The following is a 19,632-nucleotide window of genomic DNA, read 5'->3' as shown; positions in this document are numbered from 1 at the left end:
TGTTAGTAGCAGTAATCCCCCTGGTGAGTAACATTCTTGTTAACATCATAATAGATCTCCATTCACTAATTTAACAGCTTGAAGGTACACTTTTCAGACAGTAGAACAGTAATTAATCTTTGCAGCAATATTTCTTCAATAGCTTCTGAGAAAGCAGGATTTTTTTTTTCTTTTTTTTTTTTTCTGAGGCAGAGTCTCACTCTGTCACCCAGGCTGGAGGGCAGTGGTGCGATCTCGGCCACTGTAACCTCCGTCTCCCGGGTTCAAGCGATTCTCCTGCCTTAGACTCCCAAGAAGCTGGGACTACGGGCACGTGCCACCATGCCCAGCTAATTTTTTTTTTTTTTGTATTTTTAGTAGAGACGGGTTTCACCATGTTAGCCAGGATGGTCTCGATCTCCTGACCTCATGATCTGCCCACCTCGGCCTCCCAAAGTGCTGGGATTACAGGCGTGAGCCACCACGCCTGGCTTGGATTTTTTTTTTTTTTTTTTTTGAGACGGAGTCTCACGCTGTTGCCCAGGCTGGAGTGCAGTGGCGCAATCTCGGCTCACTGCAAGCTCCGCCTCCCGGGTTCCCGCCATTCTCCTGCCTCAGCCTCCTGAGTAGCTGGGACTACAGGCGCCCGCCACCGCGCCCGGCTAATTTTTTTTTTGTATTTTTAGTAGAGACGGGGTTTCACTGTGGTCTCGATCTCCTGACCTTGTGATCCGCCCGCCTCGGCCTCCCAAAGTGCTGGGATTACAGGCTTGAGCCACCGCGCCCGGCCTATTTTTTTTTTTTGAGACAGAGTTTCACTCTTTTTGCTCAGGCTGGAGTGCAATGGTGCGATGTCGGCTCACCGCAACCTCCGTCTCCCAGGTTCAAGCGATTCTCCTGCCTCAGCCTCCCAAGTAGCTAGGATTACAGGCATGTGCCACCACCCCGGCTAATTTTGTATTTTTAGTAGAGACGGGGTTTCTCCATCTTGGTCAGGCTGGTCTTGAACTCCCAACCTCAGGTGATCCACCCGCTTCAGCCTCCCAAAGTGCTGGGATTACAGGCGTGAGCCACCGCGCCCAGGGAGAGCAGGATTTTTAAAAAATTTACCATTACAGCTGGTGAATCTGTGGAATTATGTAGAATAAGTTAATTTAATTTAATTAATTTATTTTTGAAATGGGGTCTTGCCATGTTGCCCAAGCTGGTCTCAAACTCCTGGCTTCAAGCTATCCTTCCACCTCGGCCTCCCAAAGTGCTGGGATTATAGGCGTGAGGCACTGTGCCTGACTGATTTACTTATTTTTTTTTAGAAATGGGGCCTCACTATCTTGCTTAGCTTGGACTCAAGTGATCCTCCTGCCTCAGCATCCTGAGTAGCTGGGAATGCAGGCACATACCACCATGCCTGGCCAAGAACTTTAACATTTATTTTATTTTATTTTTATTTTTAGTCTTAGCATTTACTTTCCCCACCCCATATTCTTGGAACAGGCTTTAGTTCTACAGGAAATGGCACTGATGGAGAGAAGGCTGGCATTACCTTCATGAAAGGGCTGTAAGAGCTGCCTGGGAAGAAGGCGTGCCTTGGGGAACTGGGAAGATGCCGTCAGTGTGGGTGGGCAAGTGGTCAGCCAGTCGTCCTGCCGCCAGCCCAGTAGCTTCCAGAGGCAGGTGCCCAGGTGCTACTGGAGCCCCTCATAGTGGTAGGAGTAGGGACTGAACCTCCTCCACGCGCTTGTAGGCCTCCTGGTGGGGCTTGACCATTATCACACAGGTGGGGCACTTGGAGCCTGCGGCTGCACCTAGGTCCGCCTTAGAGGGATAGAGACATAGGCCAGATTTCGGTCCTCACACGACTGGGAAATGGCAGTATACCTCAATGGGCAGTGTTTCTCCTGCCAAAACCATGATCCCTTTTTCTCCTTCGTTGACAGATTTCTGAACCTCTTTCACTCCGCGCCGAATCTGCTGCTTCACGGCCTTTTTGATGCATTTGTAGAGCTTCTGCGTGAGGCAGCGAGAAGCCAGAGGCTGTACCATGGGGTTCTGGTTGACCAGCAGCTCCTGGTAGTTGCGTTCCCCAGAGCACGCCTCCGCCTGAGCCTGGGGCCTGTCAAATCTACCTTTATTTTGGTCATCGCAGCGGCCGCGGAAACCTAGTCCCAAGGAGGCCAAAGAACTTTAACATTTCTATAAAGAAATTATTTTCTCTATAATTGTAAATTCTAACTTTGGCCCATGGAAATTATATGTTTTTTACATGTCATCCTATGCCTCTCATTGGAAATTTGTCAAAATGTTGTTCTGATATTTAGCAAAGTTTTATTTATTTTTTTGAGATGGAGTTTCATTCATGTTGCCCAGGAGTGCAATGGTGCCATCTCGGCTCACTGCAATCTGCATCTCCCAGGTTCAAGCGATTCTCCTGCCTCAGCCTCCGAAGTGGCTGGGATTACAGGCATGCCCCACCAAGCCTGGCTAATTTTTTGTATTTAGTAGAGACCGGGTTTCACCATGTTGGCCAGGCTGGTCTCAAACTCCTGACCTCAGGTGATCCACCCACCTCAGCCTCCCAGAGTGCTGGGATTATAGGTGTGAGCCACCACGCCTGGCCCGAAGTGTTTTTTTTTTTTTTTAAACAGAGTCTCGCTCTGTCACCCAGGCTGGACTGCAGTGGTGCAATCTTGGCTCACTGCAACTTCTGCCTCCCGGGTTCACACCATTCTCCTGCCTCAGCCTCCTGAGTAGCTGGGACTACGGGCGCATGCCACCACGCCCAGCTAATTTTTTGTATTTTTAGCAGAGATGGGGTTTCACCGTGTTAGCCAGGATGGTCTCAATCTCCTGACCTCGTGATCCACCCACCTTGGCCTCCCAAAGTGCTGGGATTACAGGTGTGAGCCACCGTGCCTGGCAAGTGTTTTAATATAATAACAATCTAACTCAAATTCCATGGTCAATAATCTCAGTTACAATCTAAGAACACATTTTTATCAAATAAAAATTTCATGTATTAGAATAGGCACGGTGGTTCATGCCTGTAATCCAAGCACTTTGAGAGACTGAGGCAGGTAGATCACCTGAGGACTTGAGTTCGAAACCAGCCTGGCTAACAGGATGAAACCCTGTCTCTACTAAAAATACAAAAAAAGTAGCCGGATATGGTGGCGGGCGCTTGTAGTCACAGCTACTCAGGAGGCTGACTCAGGAGAATGGCTTGAACCCAGGAGGCAGAGGTTGGAATGAGCCGAGATTGCACCACTGCACTCCAGCTTGGGTGACAAAGTGAGACTCTGTCTCAAAACAAACAAACAAACAAACAAACAAGAAAACCCAAAACAAACCAAAAGAAAAAAAAAAAAGAAAAGAAAAAAAAATTCACGTGTTAGACTACAGAAGTACATTATCTCTGAACTGGGTCTTTATGGGTTTACATTCATTTCTCATTTTCACTGAAAGCTCTTAATATAAATATACTCTATAGATATCTTCCTAATTCAACAATTGTTGTTATTCCTTTTGAAAGAGAAACAGAGGTTAAGTGCCTTGCTAGGGCCATAGAGCTAAGAGGATGTTACTAAGATTGCTGATTCAATCCTTAGTCATTAGACCAACTGTTAGTATATAATGATATATAACAATTGTTAAACTTTTGCGGCCTTTGAAAAACACACATGTGCATAGGAAAGGTAGCATGTTCTAAAATCAATACAAAGCTAAACCAAGATTTGATTAAGGAAGAGCTCGTTAAAAAGGAAGCATTGATAACTACAGTATTTTTCATTGTTATCTCAGTGTGCTTGCAAAGTATTACCTTATGATAAATACATATAACTTTCTTTTCCTTTTCTAAATGCAAAATGGATTTTTTTCCTTTTATTTTAAGTTCAGGGGTACATGTGCAGGTTTGTTATATAGGTAAATGTGTGTCATATGGGTTTGTTGTGCAGATTATTTCATCACCCAGGTGATTAAGACTGTTACCCTAAGTTATTTTTCCTGATCCTCTCCCTCCTCCCACCCTCTACCCTCTGATAGGCCCCAGTGTGTCTTGTTCCCCACTATGTGTCCATGTGTTTTCATCATTTAGCTCCAACTTACAAGCAAGAACATGCAGTATTTGGTTTTCTGTTCCTGTGTGAGTTTGCTAAGGATAATGGCCTCCAGCTTCATCCATGTCCCTGCAAAGGACATGATCTTGTTCTTTTTTTATGGGCTGCATAGTATTCCATGGTGTATATATACCACATTTTCTTTATTCAGTCTGTCACTGATGAGCATTTAGGTTGATTCCATGTCTTTGCTATTGTGAATAGTGTTGCAATGAACATACACGTGCATAACTTATATTCTTTTGGGTATATACCCAGTAATGGGATTGCTGGGTCAAAGGGTATTTCTGTCTTTAAGTCTTTGAGGAACACTGTCGTCTACAATAGTTGGACTAATTTACACTCCCACTAACAGTGTATAAACATTTCTTTTTCTCCACAACCTCACCAGCATCAGTTATTTTTTGACTTTTTAATAATAGCCATTGACTGGTGTGAGGGGTATCTCATTGTGGTTTTGATTTGCATTTCTTTAATGATCAGTGATGTTGAGCTTTTTTCATATGATTGTTGGCCACATGTATGTCTTCTTTTGAAAAGTGTCTGTTCATGTCCTTTGCCCACTTTTTTTATGGGGTTTTTGTTTTTTCTTGTAAATTTGTGTAAGTTCCTTATAGATGATAGATATTAGACCTTTCTCAGATGCATAGTTTGCAAAAATTTTCTCCCATTCTATAAGTTGTCTCTTTACTCTGTTGATAGTTTCTTTTGCTGTGCATAAGCTCTTTATTTTAATTAGATCTCACAAAATGGATATTTTTTAAAAAAGAAAACGACTCCAAAATTACATTACTCTAACTTAACTATTCACTTGTTTATGAAATATATTGCTGTTTGTGGATTGTTTTTTAGACTTTGCTCACACCCATGATTTTTTCTTTACACAATTGCAATTATAATGTACATACAACTTTTTCCATGGAATTTTGTAATTTTATTTTACATTGAGATTTAAGTAATTTCCTAAGGACCCATATAAATTGAAAATTTGCAAACTCATAAACAAAGTCTAGGCCTTCTTATAATCTGTCACATACTAAGACCATTTTGCGACACAGACACTTTGTTAAACTTTCTTGTTTTCATACAGAGAATCTGCTGGAATAATGAAATTAATTCATTAGATATAGTTGTGAAAGGAGAACAGCAATACAAAAATTCTCAGTGACATTTCAGAATAGAGTCAAGTATGAACGGACCACTTGGTGCAGAACTGGCAGAGTGGGAAGGAATAAGACTGTAATTGATCTGAGGTCTTTGAAATGATCACTATCATGAGAGACTCTGGGTAAATTAAGAGAGAAAGTCCATGCTGATGGGCATTCCATGGTATGTGTATGGGGTGGAAGATATCCCAGTAAAATGTCGTGTATCTCGAAAGTCCCATGTGGGGATAATGGTCCTCAATAGGCATGTAAAACATACGTACAGAGAACCCAGAAGCTTGTGATATTTGAAAACCAGCATGGTGAGGTTGGCAAACCCTTGGTTCAGGACTTATGATCTGCTGCAGGATTCTCTTCCCTGCGAGGGGCCTGACAAGAGTATGGGAGGGTTCCAATCCCCAAGGACTGAAGTACCAATTTAAATTCAGGGAATGAGACCATCAAGGATTTACTTACTGTAATTGGAAATTTAGATGGGCACTGATGACCTATGGAATAAGACCAAAGTGCTCTAGATAGAGCTGGGCTATTTGAGCTAGAGATAAATTGAGCTTGGTTCCATAGTGTAGAGTGAAAACTCATTAAATCACTATTGTCTAAGGTCAGAATTGATGGTAGACACAGGAGTCAGAGTTGAGCCCAAGGGTGGGGAAGCAGGGGTAGAGAATGAGGATGGGTATGGAATGCTGTCAAAATCAAATAGCTTGAACTGTGAGAAAGAATGGGGAAACTGGCAGGAGTAAATTGTCTGGATGTGGCTGAAATATCCTGGATACTTTAAATATTCTTTACAACTCAAAATGGAAGTCAGAAAATTTCTTAGTTTCAGGGATACTCAGGGCAAAAAAATCACCTGAGATTTTTCAGTAAAGAAGGACAAGTATTCAGGCAAAATAATGTAATTACTGTACCAGTTATGCAAAGCTTCAGTTGCCAGTTTTAGTGTCTTAACAATCAAACCAACTTTTTACTTTTCCTGGAATAATCTATTTTCTTCTCAATAAGTGCTTGAAGTCTTCCTCATTTAGTGATTATTAAAATGATATGCATGATCTGATTTTCCCCCTTTTGACTTTTACTGTCTTGTGCTATTTGATCGACTCAACCCTAACTGTAGGTATCAGCAGTACTCTGACCAGGCAGGTAATTTTTTAAAGAATTATAAGTGTGGTAACTATATAATTTCTTGTCCAAACTGATACACCTGCAAGAGTGAAAAGAGGTGCTATTAATAATTAACTGAGACAACTAGTATTGGTCAAGACTGTCACAAGCAAACTAGGATATATGGTCACTCTAGTATTGGGACATAACTCTCCTTGGTTCTCTAACATTTATGCATGTCTTGTGAGCAGAGGCACTGCTAGCCTCTTATTCTGGACTTTTTTTTCATGAATGTTGGTATAGCAAACAGTCTTGGAAGAGAATGTCTTCCTCTGGAGCAAAGGGAAAAGATTGAGGTTTTCTAAGCTCAGGGTTAGTCTTCTGTAATACAACCCAGTGTGTGTGCAGGTGCCTCCTAGCCCTTGCGTCACCCTGTGGGAACTGGGGCTTGGGCTACTGCCACAAGAAAATGAAGATGCTCTGGCTACTGCCATTGATATTAGCAATAAACTGTCACCTGTCTTTGATCCAGGAGTCTTGTGTCTTCTGCCAGCAGAAACTAGGAGACTAATTTGCAAACGAATAAGGTAAAGTCTCAGACCTTCACAGTTCTTGCTACCTAGGATAATTATAAATCACTGTGTAAGCTTAAGGTATTACTACTACTACTATTGTTGTTCTTATTAATTTAGTAGAAATTTTATTCTGTGCATTTAAGAATTTATCTTCCAAAAAATGTTTGAAGACTTTAACAGCAGAAAAAAAAAAAAAAAAGATATGCATTATTGGATCTGGTCTCACTGATGTCAGATAGCTTCTTTCAACTAATAAGATTAAACATGTAACTATTATGATTAATAATTAAATTGCAATAAAATAAATTATGTTTATCTTAATGCAATGTATACTTTAATTGCTTAGTTCTATTGTAGATTGATTTCTTAAAACTATGTAGCATATTTTGAATTCAAAATGTGTGTGACTAAATTTTTTCTTCTAGCATAATGATCTATAATTTTAAGAAGCATGTAATATGATGTAACAAAAAGCATGTAATAAACGTGTCAGATTTTGAATTTCCCTTTCTTCTACCTTACCTTAACCTACAGGCTTTTTTTTCCTCTTGAACTTTTTTTAACCTTTTGTAAATATTCCAAGAGAGAGGCACCTTTATAAGCCACAGCATTTTAAGGTAGCAGATAATTGCAAAGAGATATACAATGCACACTAGTGATAACATTTAGTACTTAGGCAGTGCTTTAAGCACATTAACCAATTAATTCACATAGCACCCCCTATGAAGCAGTAAGTAGCATTATTTCCACTTACATAGTGAGAAAATGTGTAGATAGAAGCTGGCTTACTTTCCTGAGACATTAGAGCCAGTGAAATCTTGAAAACAAATTAAAATTCTCCTGTGTTCAAACTACTGATATAGGCTCTGTTCATAACAGAAGTTTATTTGAGAGTCCTTGGAAAAAAGCTATATTTTTAAGATTATATGTCTTGTATCTATTCATTTTCTTTCTTTATTTTGCAAAACATTTTATTGAAATTCCCTTGTACAAAAAAAAGAAGTCCTTTTATTAGCCAAATGTTTTGAATTAAATGACTTTTTATAGCAATCACAAGAAGACGATTATCCTCATAAGAACTCTGTGACAAACTTTACAGTTATAATAAAATGATACAGGGTTTGTATATTAGTTTGTATTACTTTAAGGATCAGCAGTTAATGTTATTATTTTACTCTTTTTTTTTTCATTTTTTACCTGTTTGTTTTACATGTGAGGTTGCTGGATGTTAACTTAAGCTGTGTTAACTTATAATTTTTTTTCACATTTTAATAATTTAACTTTATTTTTTATTGTGGTAAAATACACATAACATTAAATTTACTATTTAACCATTTAAAATGTACAATTCAGTGTCATACACATTGTTTTGCAACCACTATCTCCAGAACTTTTTATTTTACTCTTATAACCAAATCTTACATACTGAAATATTGGAATTTTTCATATCAAAAGGATGCACAGTTCATTTATTACCTGTTTAATTTCTAAATTATTTGTATTAGAGTGGTGATGAATTGTATTAAACTATTTGTTCCTCCCTCTGCTTGTTTAATTCTCCTTGCAGTCATAGGAGAGATGGCTTGTTAGAACAAACTATGAAATCGTGACTAGAATAAGGTCAAAAGATCGTTTTGGGAATTGAGTCCTTGACCTCAGTTCCTTGCATTAATAAACTAAGCTAATTAGCCACAGTGCCTGTTGCAGTATGGTACAACTTGGCAGTGGCTTTTCAATAAGTCAACTGTGTTGTGGTATCACTGGTTTAACAAACACTTCTTAAGCACCTACAATGTGCAGGCAATGAGCTAGATACTCAGTGTACAAAGGTAAAAGAAATACATTTCTTGGCCTAACGCTGTGGCTCACGCCTGTAATCCCAGCACTTTGGGAGGCTAAGGCGGGCAGATCACCTTAAGTTGGGAGTTTGAGACCAGCCTGAACAACGTGGAGAAACCCCGTCTCTACTAAATAAAAATTAGCTGGGCATGGTGGTGCATGCCTGTAATCCCAGCTACTTGGGAAGCCGAGGTAGGAGAATCACTTGAGTCCAGGAGGCAGAGGTTGCAGTGAGCCGAGATTGCGCCATTGCAATCCAGCCTGGGCAAAAAGAGCAAAACTCCATCTCAATTTAAAAAAAAAAAAAAGAAAAAAAAATACATTTCCTGTCCTTGAAAGAACTAATGATTACCTATAGGTAGCAAGTAAAATTCCCCATTTGTGAAACAAAATATATGCTTTCAGGTACTAACCACACTTTAGAAAGGTTTCAGTGAATCCATAGACAAAATAGTCAAACCATTCTGTATGCACGAACTACCTTGTCAGCTCGTCACTCTTTCTCCTATTGGTAAAACATAACATGTATGTGCCAAAGAAATGGTGCATTTTAGCATAATGGGAACTGGTATATTTTAGTACATTTTGTTTCTTCTCAAAATAGCATCACTAGCAGCTCTTATCTTTGACATGATTTGGGCACTTGATAAGGCATTTGGGTCAGTTAGATGTGAGTAAACAAATTCAATACAAAGACATAGTCATAAAATTAACTTGGGAAAGAGCAATGGCATAGTCAAATAAGGCAGTTTTTTTTATTCAAGTGCTCTAAAAGCAAGATTTGGGTTTGGAATAAATTTAAAAGTTAGATTTTTTCCTCCTTGGTAAAGACTATGTAAAAGTGCTATGTAAATTAAATCAATATAGATATTACTAGAAAGAGAATGGGAATTGCAAACTCCAGTAAGAGTTGTGTTTTAAAAAGTACATGAAAAGTACCAGAAAATGAAAAAATGAAAAACAAGTATTTTGAATTTTATATTTAAGGTAACACAAAATCATTCACATTAGAAACATGACTTTATGGAATGAGATTTTCTGACAAATAGTAGACATTTTCTTTTCTTCCGCTTCTTTTTTTTATTTTTATTTTTATTTTTTTTTGAGGCAGGGTCTTGCTCTGTTACCCAGGCTGGAGTGCAGTGGCATGATCTCAGCTCACTGCAACCTCTGCCTTTTGGGCTCAAACAGTCCTTCCACCTCAACCTCTTCAGTAACTGGGACTACAGTCACATGCCACTATGCTTGGCTAGTTTTTAAATTGTTTCTTGTAGAGACAAAGTCTCACTATATTGCCCAGGCTGGTCTCAAACTCCTGGGCTCAAGCGATCCACCTGTCTTGGCCTCCCAAAGTACCAGGATTACAGAGGTGAGTCACCAAGCCCCACCCCTCTTCTTTTTTAAAAAAAATTTCCCCCAGTATGGAAACATTAAGTGCCATTAAGTACATTTGAAAAACTTGTGAACCTTGACATTTGATAATGATCTAGAAAAATGCTTAGGCTTGTTGAACATATGGGCAAATATGATTCTTTCAAACAGAGCAACTTTACTTAAGAAGGATAATGTTCAGAAGTGAGTGAAAGAAAGGGTAGCTTTGGATTCTGAAATACTGTTAAAGATGATATTAGCATTTATGTCACACCTATAGAGATAGAAGACAGGTTCTTACAGTGAGTGAGAATATATTTGAGTAATAAAAAGGAAAGGAGTGATATTTTTACTCACTGGTTAAAATTATTGAAATTATTTTAAAATTAGGACCAAAGAAATCTGGTTTAAGTTAAATTAAATTAAATTATTTATTTTTGATACAGAGTCTCACTCTATCGCCCAGGCTGGAGTGCATTGGCACCATCTCTGCTCACTGCAACCTCTCCCTCCTGGGTTCAAGTGATTCTTGTGCCTCAGCTTCCCAAGTAGCTGGAATTACAGGTGTGCACCACCACACCCAGCTAATTTTTGTATTTTAGTAGAGACAGGTTTTCACCATATTGGCTAGACTGGTCTCAAACTCCTGACCTCAAGTGATCCCCCTGCCTCAGCCTCCCAAAATGCTGGGATTATAGGTGTGAGCCACCATGCCTGGCCTAAATTTTATTTTTGTTGTCTAACAAGTACTGCCTGAAATACAACATAGTCTGATTTAGTTTATTATTTATTTATTTATTTAATTTATTTATTTTTTAATTTTTTTTGAGATGGAGTCTCGCTCTGTCACCCAGGCTGGGGTACAGTGGCGTGATCTTGACTCACTGCAAGCTCCACCTCCCGGGTTCACGCCATTCTCCTGCCTCAGCCTCCTGAGTAATTGGGACTGCAGGCACCTGCCACCGCGACCGGCTGATTTTTTGTATTTTTAGTAGAGACTGGGGTTTCACCGTGTTAGCCAGGATGGTCTCGATCTCCTGACCTCGTGATCCACCCATCTCGGCCTCAAGTGCTGGGATTACAGGCGTGAGCCACCACGCCTGGCCAGTTAGTTTATTTTTATTTAAGAAAATGAACTATCCTAGAGCCTATATAATAGTGAAATGATGCAATCCAAAGATACAATATTCATAGCTCTTAAATTTATGTATTTGTAAGCTTTTTAATTACTATTGAAAGTTTATCTTTCTTTTTATTATTTATTTATTTATTTATTTTATTTTTTTGAGATGGAGTCTCGCTCTGTCGCCCAAGCTGGAGTGCAGTGGCACAATCTCAGCTCACTGCAGCCTCTATCTCCTGCATTCAAGATATCCTCCTGCTTCAGCCTCCCGAATAGCTGGAAATACAGGTGTGCCGCCATGCCCGGCTAATTTTTGTATTTTTAGTAGAGATGGGGTTTCACCATGTTGGCCAGGCTGATCTTGAACTCCTGACCTCAGGTGATCCATCTGTCTCAGCCTCCCAAAGTGTTGGGATTACAGGTGTGAGCCACTGTGCCTACCCTATTTATTTTTTGAGACAGAGTTTCACTCTTGTTGCCCAAGCAGGAGTGCAATGGTGCGATCTTGGTTCACTGCAACCTCCGCCTCCCTCCCAGGTCCAAGCGATTCTCCTGCCTTAGCCTCCTGAGTAGCTGGGATTACAGGTGCCTGCCATCATGCCTGGCTAATTTTTTGTATTTTTTTTTTAGTAGAAATGGGGTTTCACCACGTAAGCCAGGCTGGTCTCGAGCTCCTGACCTCAGATGATCCACCTGCCTCGGCCTCCCAAAGTGCTGGGATTACAGATGTGTACTGTGGTCTGAATGTTTTTGTTCCCTCACCAAATTCATATGTTGAAACCTAATCTCCAATGCAATAATATTAAGTAGTGGGGCTTTGGGGAGGTGATAAGGTCATGAGGACTCTGCCTTCATGAATAGGATTGGTGCTCTTATAAAAGAGGCTTGAGGGAACCTTTTTGCTCTTCCACTATGTGAGGACTTAGCAAGAAGGCACATCTGTGAAGCAAAAAGCCATCACCAGACACTGAATCTGTGGCTCTTTGATCTTGGACTTCCCAGCTTCTAGAACTACGAGAAATAAATTTCTTTGTATATTACCCAGTCTAAGACATTTTTTAAAATAATAGCCTGAATGGACTAAGACAAATGTGCAGTAGTTTTCAAAAACCCTTTCACATATGTTATCTGATTCGATGGCATAACAGACTCCACTTAGGCAGGGCAGATACTATTAGCCTCACTTGCTAGATGAGGAAATTGAGGTGCATAAAGTGTGAATGTATTAAGCAGGCTTATTCACCTGACACTTAACAATTTGAACTAGGAATTGTGTGAAATGCAAAATGAATAAACTCAAAGTTGAGTTGATGAGATAGATAAAGACACCCATAAGTATAAAACAAGGTTGCCTAAGAGAAGGCACAGAAGAGGTAACAAGGGCAATGAATTAGTGCCCAGATTTCTCTGGGTGTTGAGATCTCTTTCAGCCAGGGCCATGTGAAAACACTCTGGGGTGGCAGATGAGGATAAGGAGGCATATGGAAGAGGGGGTGCTTCTGAGTTGGGCTGTACAAAGCTGAAAATGATTTCCATAAGGCTTGGTACAGAGATAAGGGATTGTTGGAGGTGTATAGCGGGTTATTCCAGATAGTGCAAGCAAATGGATATGGGGAGAATAAAAGAGGATATATATAATAATAAAAGAGGATATATATATACACACACACATTATATATATATATATACACACACACATTTATATATATATATATATATATTTTTTTTTTTTTTGAGATGGAGTCTTGATCTGTCGCCTAGGCTAGAGTGCAGTGGTGCAGTGGTGCCATCTTGGCTCACTGCAACCTCTGCCTCCCATGTTCAAGAGATTCTCCTGCCTCAGCCTCCCGAGTAGCTAAGATTACAGGCGCCTGCCACCATGCCTGGCTAATTTTTGTATTTTTAGTAGAGACAGGGTTTCATCATCTTGGCCAGGCTGGTCTTGAACTCCTGACCTTGTGATCCACCTGCCTTGGCCTCCCAAAGTGCTGCAATTACAGGCATGAGCCACTGCACCCGGCCAAAGAGGTAATATTTTAAAAATAATTTTTAGTTAAACAAACAACCACTTTTGTGTTTTAGAAATATACTTATTTTTGGCTGGGCGTAGTGGCTCACACATGTAATCCCAGCACTTTGGGAGGCCAAGACAGGTGGATCACGAGGTCAGGAGTTCAAGACCAACCTGACCAAGATGGTGAAACCCCGACTACTAAAAATACAAAAAGTAGCCAGGTGTGGTGGCGGGTGCCTGTAATCCCAGCTACTCTGGAGGCTGAGGCAGAGACTTGCTTGAACCCAGGAGGCGGAGGTTGCAGTGAGCTGAGATCATGCTACTGCACTCCAGCCTGGGTGACAGAGTAAGACTCTGTCTCAAAAAAAAAAAGAAAAAAAAAGAAAAAAAGAAATACACTTATATTCTTGGACTCTGGTAGAAGGATTTTGCTAAAAATATTGTTTCATCCTATCCTGTTACTGGCTTTCAAAATCAAAAAGCGTTCATTTGTAATACTTTTCTTTAAAAATAAACATCCCAGGATTGTTTTCATCCTTTTTATTAATTAACCCCTAAGCATGGTGCTAAAATACTGGGCTCGTTTTTTTGTACTGCATGACCAAACTCCTACATTTTGAACCACTTAAACACTTCTCTTGAGAGCCAGACATCCCTAGTAGTGTGTGCTCACAATAGCTAATGGCTTAACAAGCACTGTCAGGCAGCCTCACATTTTAGCTGCTCGTTTTGCTGAAGGCAGATAATTTATGCTACATCCCAGAGCACAGACCAAGTACAGAAAACCAGAGAGGAATGTTAATGGAAAAAATTACAAATTCTTAAAGTGACAGGGCTTTTACATAGTTAACTCTTTTAATCAGTTTGCAGTGTTATCAGATTATGTGAAAGTTTGAATGAAATGTGGAAAATGATAAATGAAAGAAGTTTGTAAGAATAACAAATACAGTATATTTGATTTAAAACACAGCACATAGTAGGCATTCAGAAATATTTTTTGAATGAATAAGTGAGTGGGTGTGTTTTTATTTTCTGATGTACTTAATATACATTTGATTTTGTTACTACTAAATTTTACTGAACTGGCAAACTTTTTAAATATGTGGAATGAATTGTAAGACTGACAAATCTTTAAGCAAATGTAGTCTAATTTTTGCTAGAATTTTTTGAGACATTTGCCTTATTTTATGGCTATGACTTAATCATAAATATCGGCAGAATATTAATCATAGCTCTCAGACAATTCAGATTTTTCAATTACCTCAGATAAATTTTCTGCTTAGTTTAGTTAGAGCACAATAGTAAGAGCAAAATTGTAGGGTGGACCAATCTAAAAGTGTTATGATAACCTGGGTAAATTAGTTCTTCCTAGGAAAGACTGACACATTTTCTTCAAATAGAAAAGTTACTTCTGGTGAGAGCGAGAACTGATTCTCAAAAAACACTATTTTTTACTTTCTTTGTTCAGAGAGTTAGGCTTTAAATTTGGTTAACAAATAGCCCTCTGATTTTTTTTTTTTTTTTTGTAATAAAGGAAACAATACCTACCAATTATTAAGTACTTTTCATTGGTAGTGACTGTACTAAGGCCTGTACTGAGGCAGGCATTGCCTCACTTATTTTTATCCTTACTCCAACATTATGAGGTGTATACTATTATCATCCTCATTTTACAAATGTGGAACAGAGGCATAAAGCCAAGGGCACAGAGCTATTAACAGATGGAGCTAGAATCCAAACAGAGCTCTGATTCTAGTATTTAGTCACTGAGTATTTAGTCATTGTCTTTCTATGTGTGTGTTTAACTTATCTAAAATAGTTCATAAGGTTTCATTTGAAACTTATCTCACTTGCTAGTGAATGTGCTACTGTTTGATGCTATAGAAACGTTTTCACTTTCTTTCACTTTTAACATCCTATTCTCGGCCTTAGGAACTAGGTAAGCTAATAAACTTGCCTTTTGAAACAATACTGAAATAGCCAACATTTATTGGCTGCTCACTTTGTGCCAGGCACTTCCTAATTGTTTTACAAACATCTTATTCATTACAACATTCTTCTACTATTCGCCCCTATTTTACAGATCAAAAAATGAAGCTTAGTCAGGTTAAGCAACTTTGCTACCGAAGTTAGGAAATGTTGCTACTAAAGTTAAGCAATGTAGCAAAATTAAGCAACCCCAAATCATACAGGTTAAGTAAATAAGCAGTGGAGTTGGGATTTGAACTCAGGTTGTTTGACTGACAGTTGGCTTACTTAACCACCCTGTTCTACTGCCTTTTTTTTTTTTCCCCCGGAGATGGAGTCTCACTCTGTCATCTGGGCTGGAGTGCAGTGGCACGACCTCAGCTCGCTGCAACCTCCATCTTCCGGGTTCAAGCGATTCTCCTGCTTCAGCTGCCGAGTAGCTGGGATTACAGGCACCCGCCACCACACCCGGCTAATTTTTTTGTATTTTTAGTAGGCATGGGGTTTCACCTTGTTGGCCAGGCTGGTTTTGAACTCCTGACCTCAGGCGATCCGCCCTCCTTGGCCTCCCAAAGTGCTAGGGTTACAGGTGTGAGCCACTGCTCCCGGCCTTCTGCTGCCTTCTTAAATTAAGTAGTGGGCCTGTCTCTGAGCAGGTTCAGACACCACTTCCCCTCCCTTGTAAAGTATGCCTCTCACTGGCATTCCCTGTCCACCAAGTCTGCAAAACTCAGACTCCCATAGAACATTGCTCTGAGACCTATCAGGCCTGCACATGTTGGAATGTTCCATATAGATTTTTTGTTTTCTCATGGTTAGAACATTGACAGCCTTCAAGATTCCCCTGAGGGAAGACAAACTTTTTTCTGACATGTGAGCCACTCTCTGGTTACAGATGGAGGGTGTGGATTGCATCTGTCTTGGGGCTGCTTCTTTCTCTCACTTACCAGCTGAAATGCCCCAAGCACTTGCTTGCTTATTTTTGTTCTTCCACTATTTCCCACCATTTTTTTTCCCCTTACGGTAAAGCACAGATCTTTCTGTTTCATGTGGCACCAGCTGTCTGGTTTGCTCCCTCTGTACCTGTTACCACCAGCTGGAGCAAATGGGAAAGAATACATTTGGTAGAATGTGTTGACCCATGAGGCCTACCTTTGTTAGCTCAGTGGGTACCCTCCACAGGAGAAACAGTGTGAGTTTTTGTAATCTTGCTACTCTCCCTGGGAGGTCTTTTAAGGGCTGAGTACCTAAAGATGTTTTTCTATCAGACTTTTTTTTTCCCCCCACCTAGGTTCCATCTTGCATTCCACTGCTAAATCAGATTAAAACCAAAAAAACTGATACCTGTGATGGAACGTTACAGTTCACAACTGCTTTTATATTCATTCTCTCATTTAACCCTTACAACCACCTGGTGGTAAGTATTATACATACATTTAGGTATGAGAAAACTGATTTAGCTGGTGGTTGAGGTGGCTCATGCTTGTAATCCCAGCATTTTGGGAGGCTGAGGCAGAGGGATCACTTGAGCCCAGGAGTTTGAAAACAGCCTGGGCAACATAGGAGAGCCTATCTCTATAAAAGAAAAATAATTTAACAAAAAAGAAAAGAAAACTGGCATAGAGTAGTTTAGTCATTTGTTGAAGATCATGCAGTCCAATATACTTTTCCCAGGGAATCTCTGTTCCTTTCTACTATCTGATACTATAGTAGCTTTTTAATTGTCTTTTCTTTGTTTTTTGAGAGGGAGTCTTGTCCTGTCCACCCAGGCTGGAGTGCAATGGCACTATCTCGGCTCACTACAACCTCCACCTCCCGTGTTCTAGCAATTCTCCTGCCTCAGCCTCCTGAGTAGCTGGGATAACAGGCCTGTGCCACCACGCCTGGCTAATTTTTGTATTTTTAGTTGTGACGGGGTTTTACCATATTAGTCAGGCTGTCTCAAACTCTTGACCTCATGATCCGCCTGCCTCGGCCTCCTAAAATGCTGGGATTACAGGCATGAGCCACCGCGCCTGGCCTATAGTAGCTTTTTAAGTAGCATGATTATCAAGTTGAGTGAAACTCTTGAGAGGTGTTTTATACCATGTAAACTCTTTGTAGCAGAGAGCATTTGGAATTTGGAGGTCAGCACAAGTGACCAAGCTGTGGCAGGTGTTCAATAAACTGTTGAACTGAGCTGGTCAGATATTGTCACTAACCTGAAATATGCAATCTAGCCTCAGGCAACCCTTTTAATCTAGTTTGCCTTGTATTCTTTTACTGCCCTGATGGTTTCAAAGGGTTGTTGTAAGGATCAAATGAGATAACCTATAGCTTTACAGAGTGATATAGAAATGTAAGGAATTATCTTTATGCCAGTGTTTTAAATTCTGAATTTTTCTGCCAAACACACTTTCTATTTCCTTTATGAATATTTTTCTTTGAGATTATCTGGTCTCAAAAATGCTGTGGGAGTATTTTAGTGACTGATTGTATCCCTCTTTAAAAAAGAAAAATAGAAGGAAAATGGAGAACAAAAAAGAACAAGGGTTAATGGGAAGTGGAAAGGGTAAGTTTTAGGCCTTGGAGGCTGCACTTTTAAAGAAAGACAAACAGCAAAACAGTTGAAGAGCAAGTAAAAGGCAAACATTTACAGAGTTCTTACTGTGAGCCAGGCGCTGTTCTACATGTTTTGGTGTATTAACTTGATTAATCCTCACAGTGACCTTATGAGGTAGATACTCTTCTTATCTCCACTGTACAGGTGAAGAAACAAGGCACCATGTGGTTAAATAATGTGCACAGGCCATACAGCACCTAAGTGGTAGAGCTGGAACTGAGGCTAGTCAGCATTGCTCCAGGGCTCCAGTGCTTCGTCTTCACTATGCTGCCTTTGTAATCTGGGATGTGAGAGAAGCAGCACATGGGATATCTTTTAGAAAATGGAAGAAAATGCTTAAGGAGAGAGCATTTGATCCTGCTGTAACATTATTTGTCTTCAAAATACTTTTTGCTCACTGTTAAAACATAGATGAATCAGCAAAGCCATAGGATTGGTAGATAATATTTTTGTCTTTTAGCCTGTCCTTCAACCAGAACCAGTCCTATCTGCTTTTACTGGTGATTTTCTAAATTTTATTTTTCAGTTTCCTGATAATTTATTCTTTCCCCCAAACTATAGTGCCAATCGCCTGAGTAAGAATGAGACTTTCTTACTTAGTGTAGTTCTTCTTTCTTTTAGCCTCCTTGCACTGATTAAAGCTATTATTTCTTTCTTTTTAAATTGAATATTTTGAATAGGCAATATAGTTCAAAAATAAAAAGAATAAGAAGGCATATCATGAAAATTCTCCTTTCCACTCCTTTCATCATGCTTATTTCCTAAACACCCCAACCCCAATAATCAGTGTTCTTAGTTTGTATTCTATCTTTTCAGAGTTTTTTTTTTTCCTAGACTGAGTCTCGCTCTGTCGCTTAGGCTGGAGTGCAGTGGCATGATCTTGGCTCACTGCAAGCTTCGCCTCTCGGGTGCAAGTGATTCTCCTGCGTCAACCTCCAGAGTAGCTGGGACTATAGGCGCCCGCCACCATGACTGGCTAATTTTTTGTATTTTTAGTAGAGAGGGGTTTCACCGTGTCAGCCAGGATGTCTCGATCTGCTGACCTCGTGATCGGCCCACCTTGGCCTCCCAAAGTGCTGGGATTACAGGCGTGAGCCACCGCACCCGGTGAGTTTCTTTATGAATATAGAAGCAATTATGATTTTTTTAAACACAAAAGGTAATACTATTCTGCATCTTACTTTTTAAACTTACTGTATCTTGGAAATCTTTCCATATTACTACTTAGAGAGCATTTTCATTTTTTCCTTTCTTGTTTTTTACGAGATATAGTAATTCATTTTGTGGAGTATACTGTATTGGACCAGTCGTTTATTGATGGACATTGGAGTTTTTTAGTTTTTTTAAAGCTACCACTTAAAATGCTTCAGTAAAGGGGCAGGAAAGGTAAAACTAAGACAAGAAGCGACATCTAGAAAATCTCCAGATACGAAGTTGTGATCTAGGAGGCAGGAATGAAAAAGTTCCGGCTCTGCCTTGTGATGGGGCACATCTGGAGTGCCAGAGGCTTGCATTTTGACTACACCTGTTCTAGTTGGAGAAAGAAGGAAAACAACTAGCATGGTGAAACCTCAACACACCTGAGCTTGGTTTACTGCAAAGTCTCGGGGTGAGGACGGATTGACAGCTGGTATATGAACTGCCCAAAGGTAAACTGTTGTAATAAAGAAATTGATGGCATGATAGATAGAAGTGAGATAAGCGCTATTATCCACAGGTAAACTTCTTTCAACAGACTGCTACCAATTCTCATATATAACTTGCAGTAGAAAAAAA

The 19,632-nt window shown here is 39.9% G+C and overlaps 1 protein-coding gene and 2 long non-coding RNA genes across 5 annotated transcripts in view; 1 reads left to right on the top strand and 2 right to left on the bottom strand.

Annotated features, from left to right (window-relative positions):
• Positions 1–19,632, bottom strand: part of LOC105475743 (uncharacterized) — a 75,027-nt gene that overhangs the window by 17,214 nt on the left and 38,181 nt on the right. For 2 of the 3 annotated variants that reach the window (XR_011622254.1, XR_011622255.1), the window contains exons 3-4: positions 17,902–18,136; positions 6,882–6,983 (exon numbers count right to left, since the gene is read on the bottom strand). This is a non-coding gene — a long non-coding RNA (uncharacterized lncRNA). Of the gene's footprint in view, positions 1–4,900; positions 6,465–6,881; positions 6,984–17,901; positions 18,137–19,632 lie in introns of those variants that run through there. The other variant, XR_003016594.2, reaches the window with a different exon arrangement.
• LOC139362825 (uncharacterized) overlaps positions 1–19,632 on the top strand; it is an 82,224-nt gene that overhangs the window by 44,032 nt on the left and 18,560 nt on the right. The window lies entirely within an intron of this gene.
• Positions 1,406–2,138, bottom strand: LOC112425513 (NHP2 ribonucleoprotein). The gene is given in 3 exon segments (XM_071094947.1): positions 1,406–1,836; positions 1,838–2,099; positions 2,102–2,138. Coding segments are annotated over 3 exon segments (333 nt in total). The 5' UTR covers positions 2,121–2,138; the 3' UTR covers positions 1,406–1,784.

The sequence above is a fragment of the Macaca nemestrina genome, chromosome 4 (assembly GCF_043159975.1).
Source record: "Macaca nemestrina isolate mMacNem1 chromosome 4, mMacNem.hap1, whole genome shotgun sequence".
Lineage (NCBI taxonomy): Eukaryota > Metazoa > Chordata > Mammalia > Primates > Cercopithecidae > Macaca > Macaca nemestrina.
The sequence above is the reverse complement of the archived record's forward strand: the minus strand, read 5'-3'. Positions and strand labels throughout refer to the sequence as shown.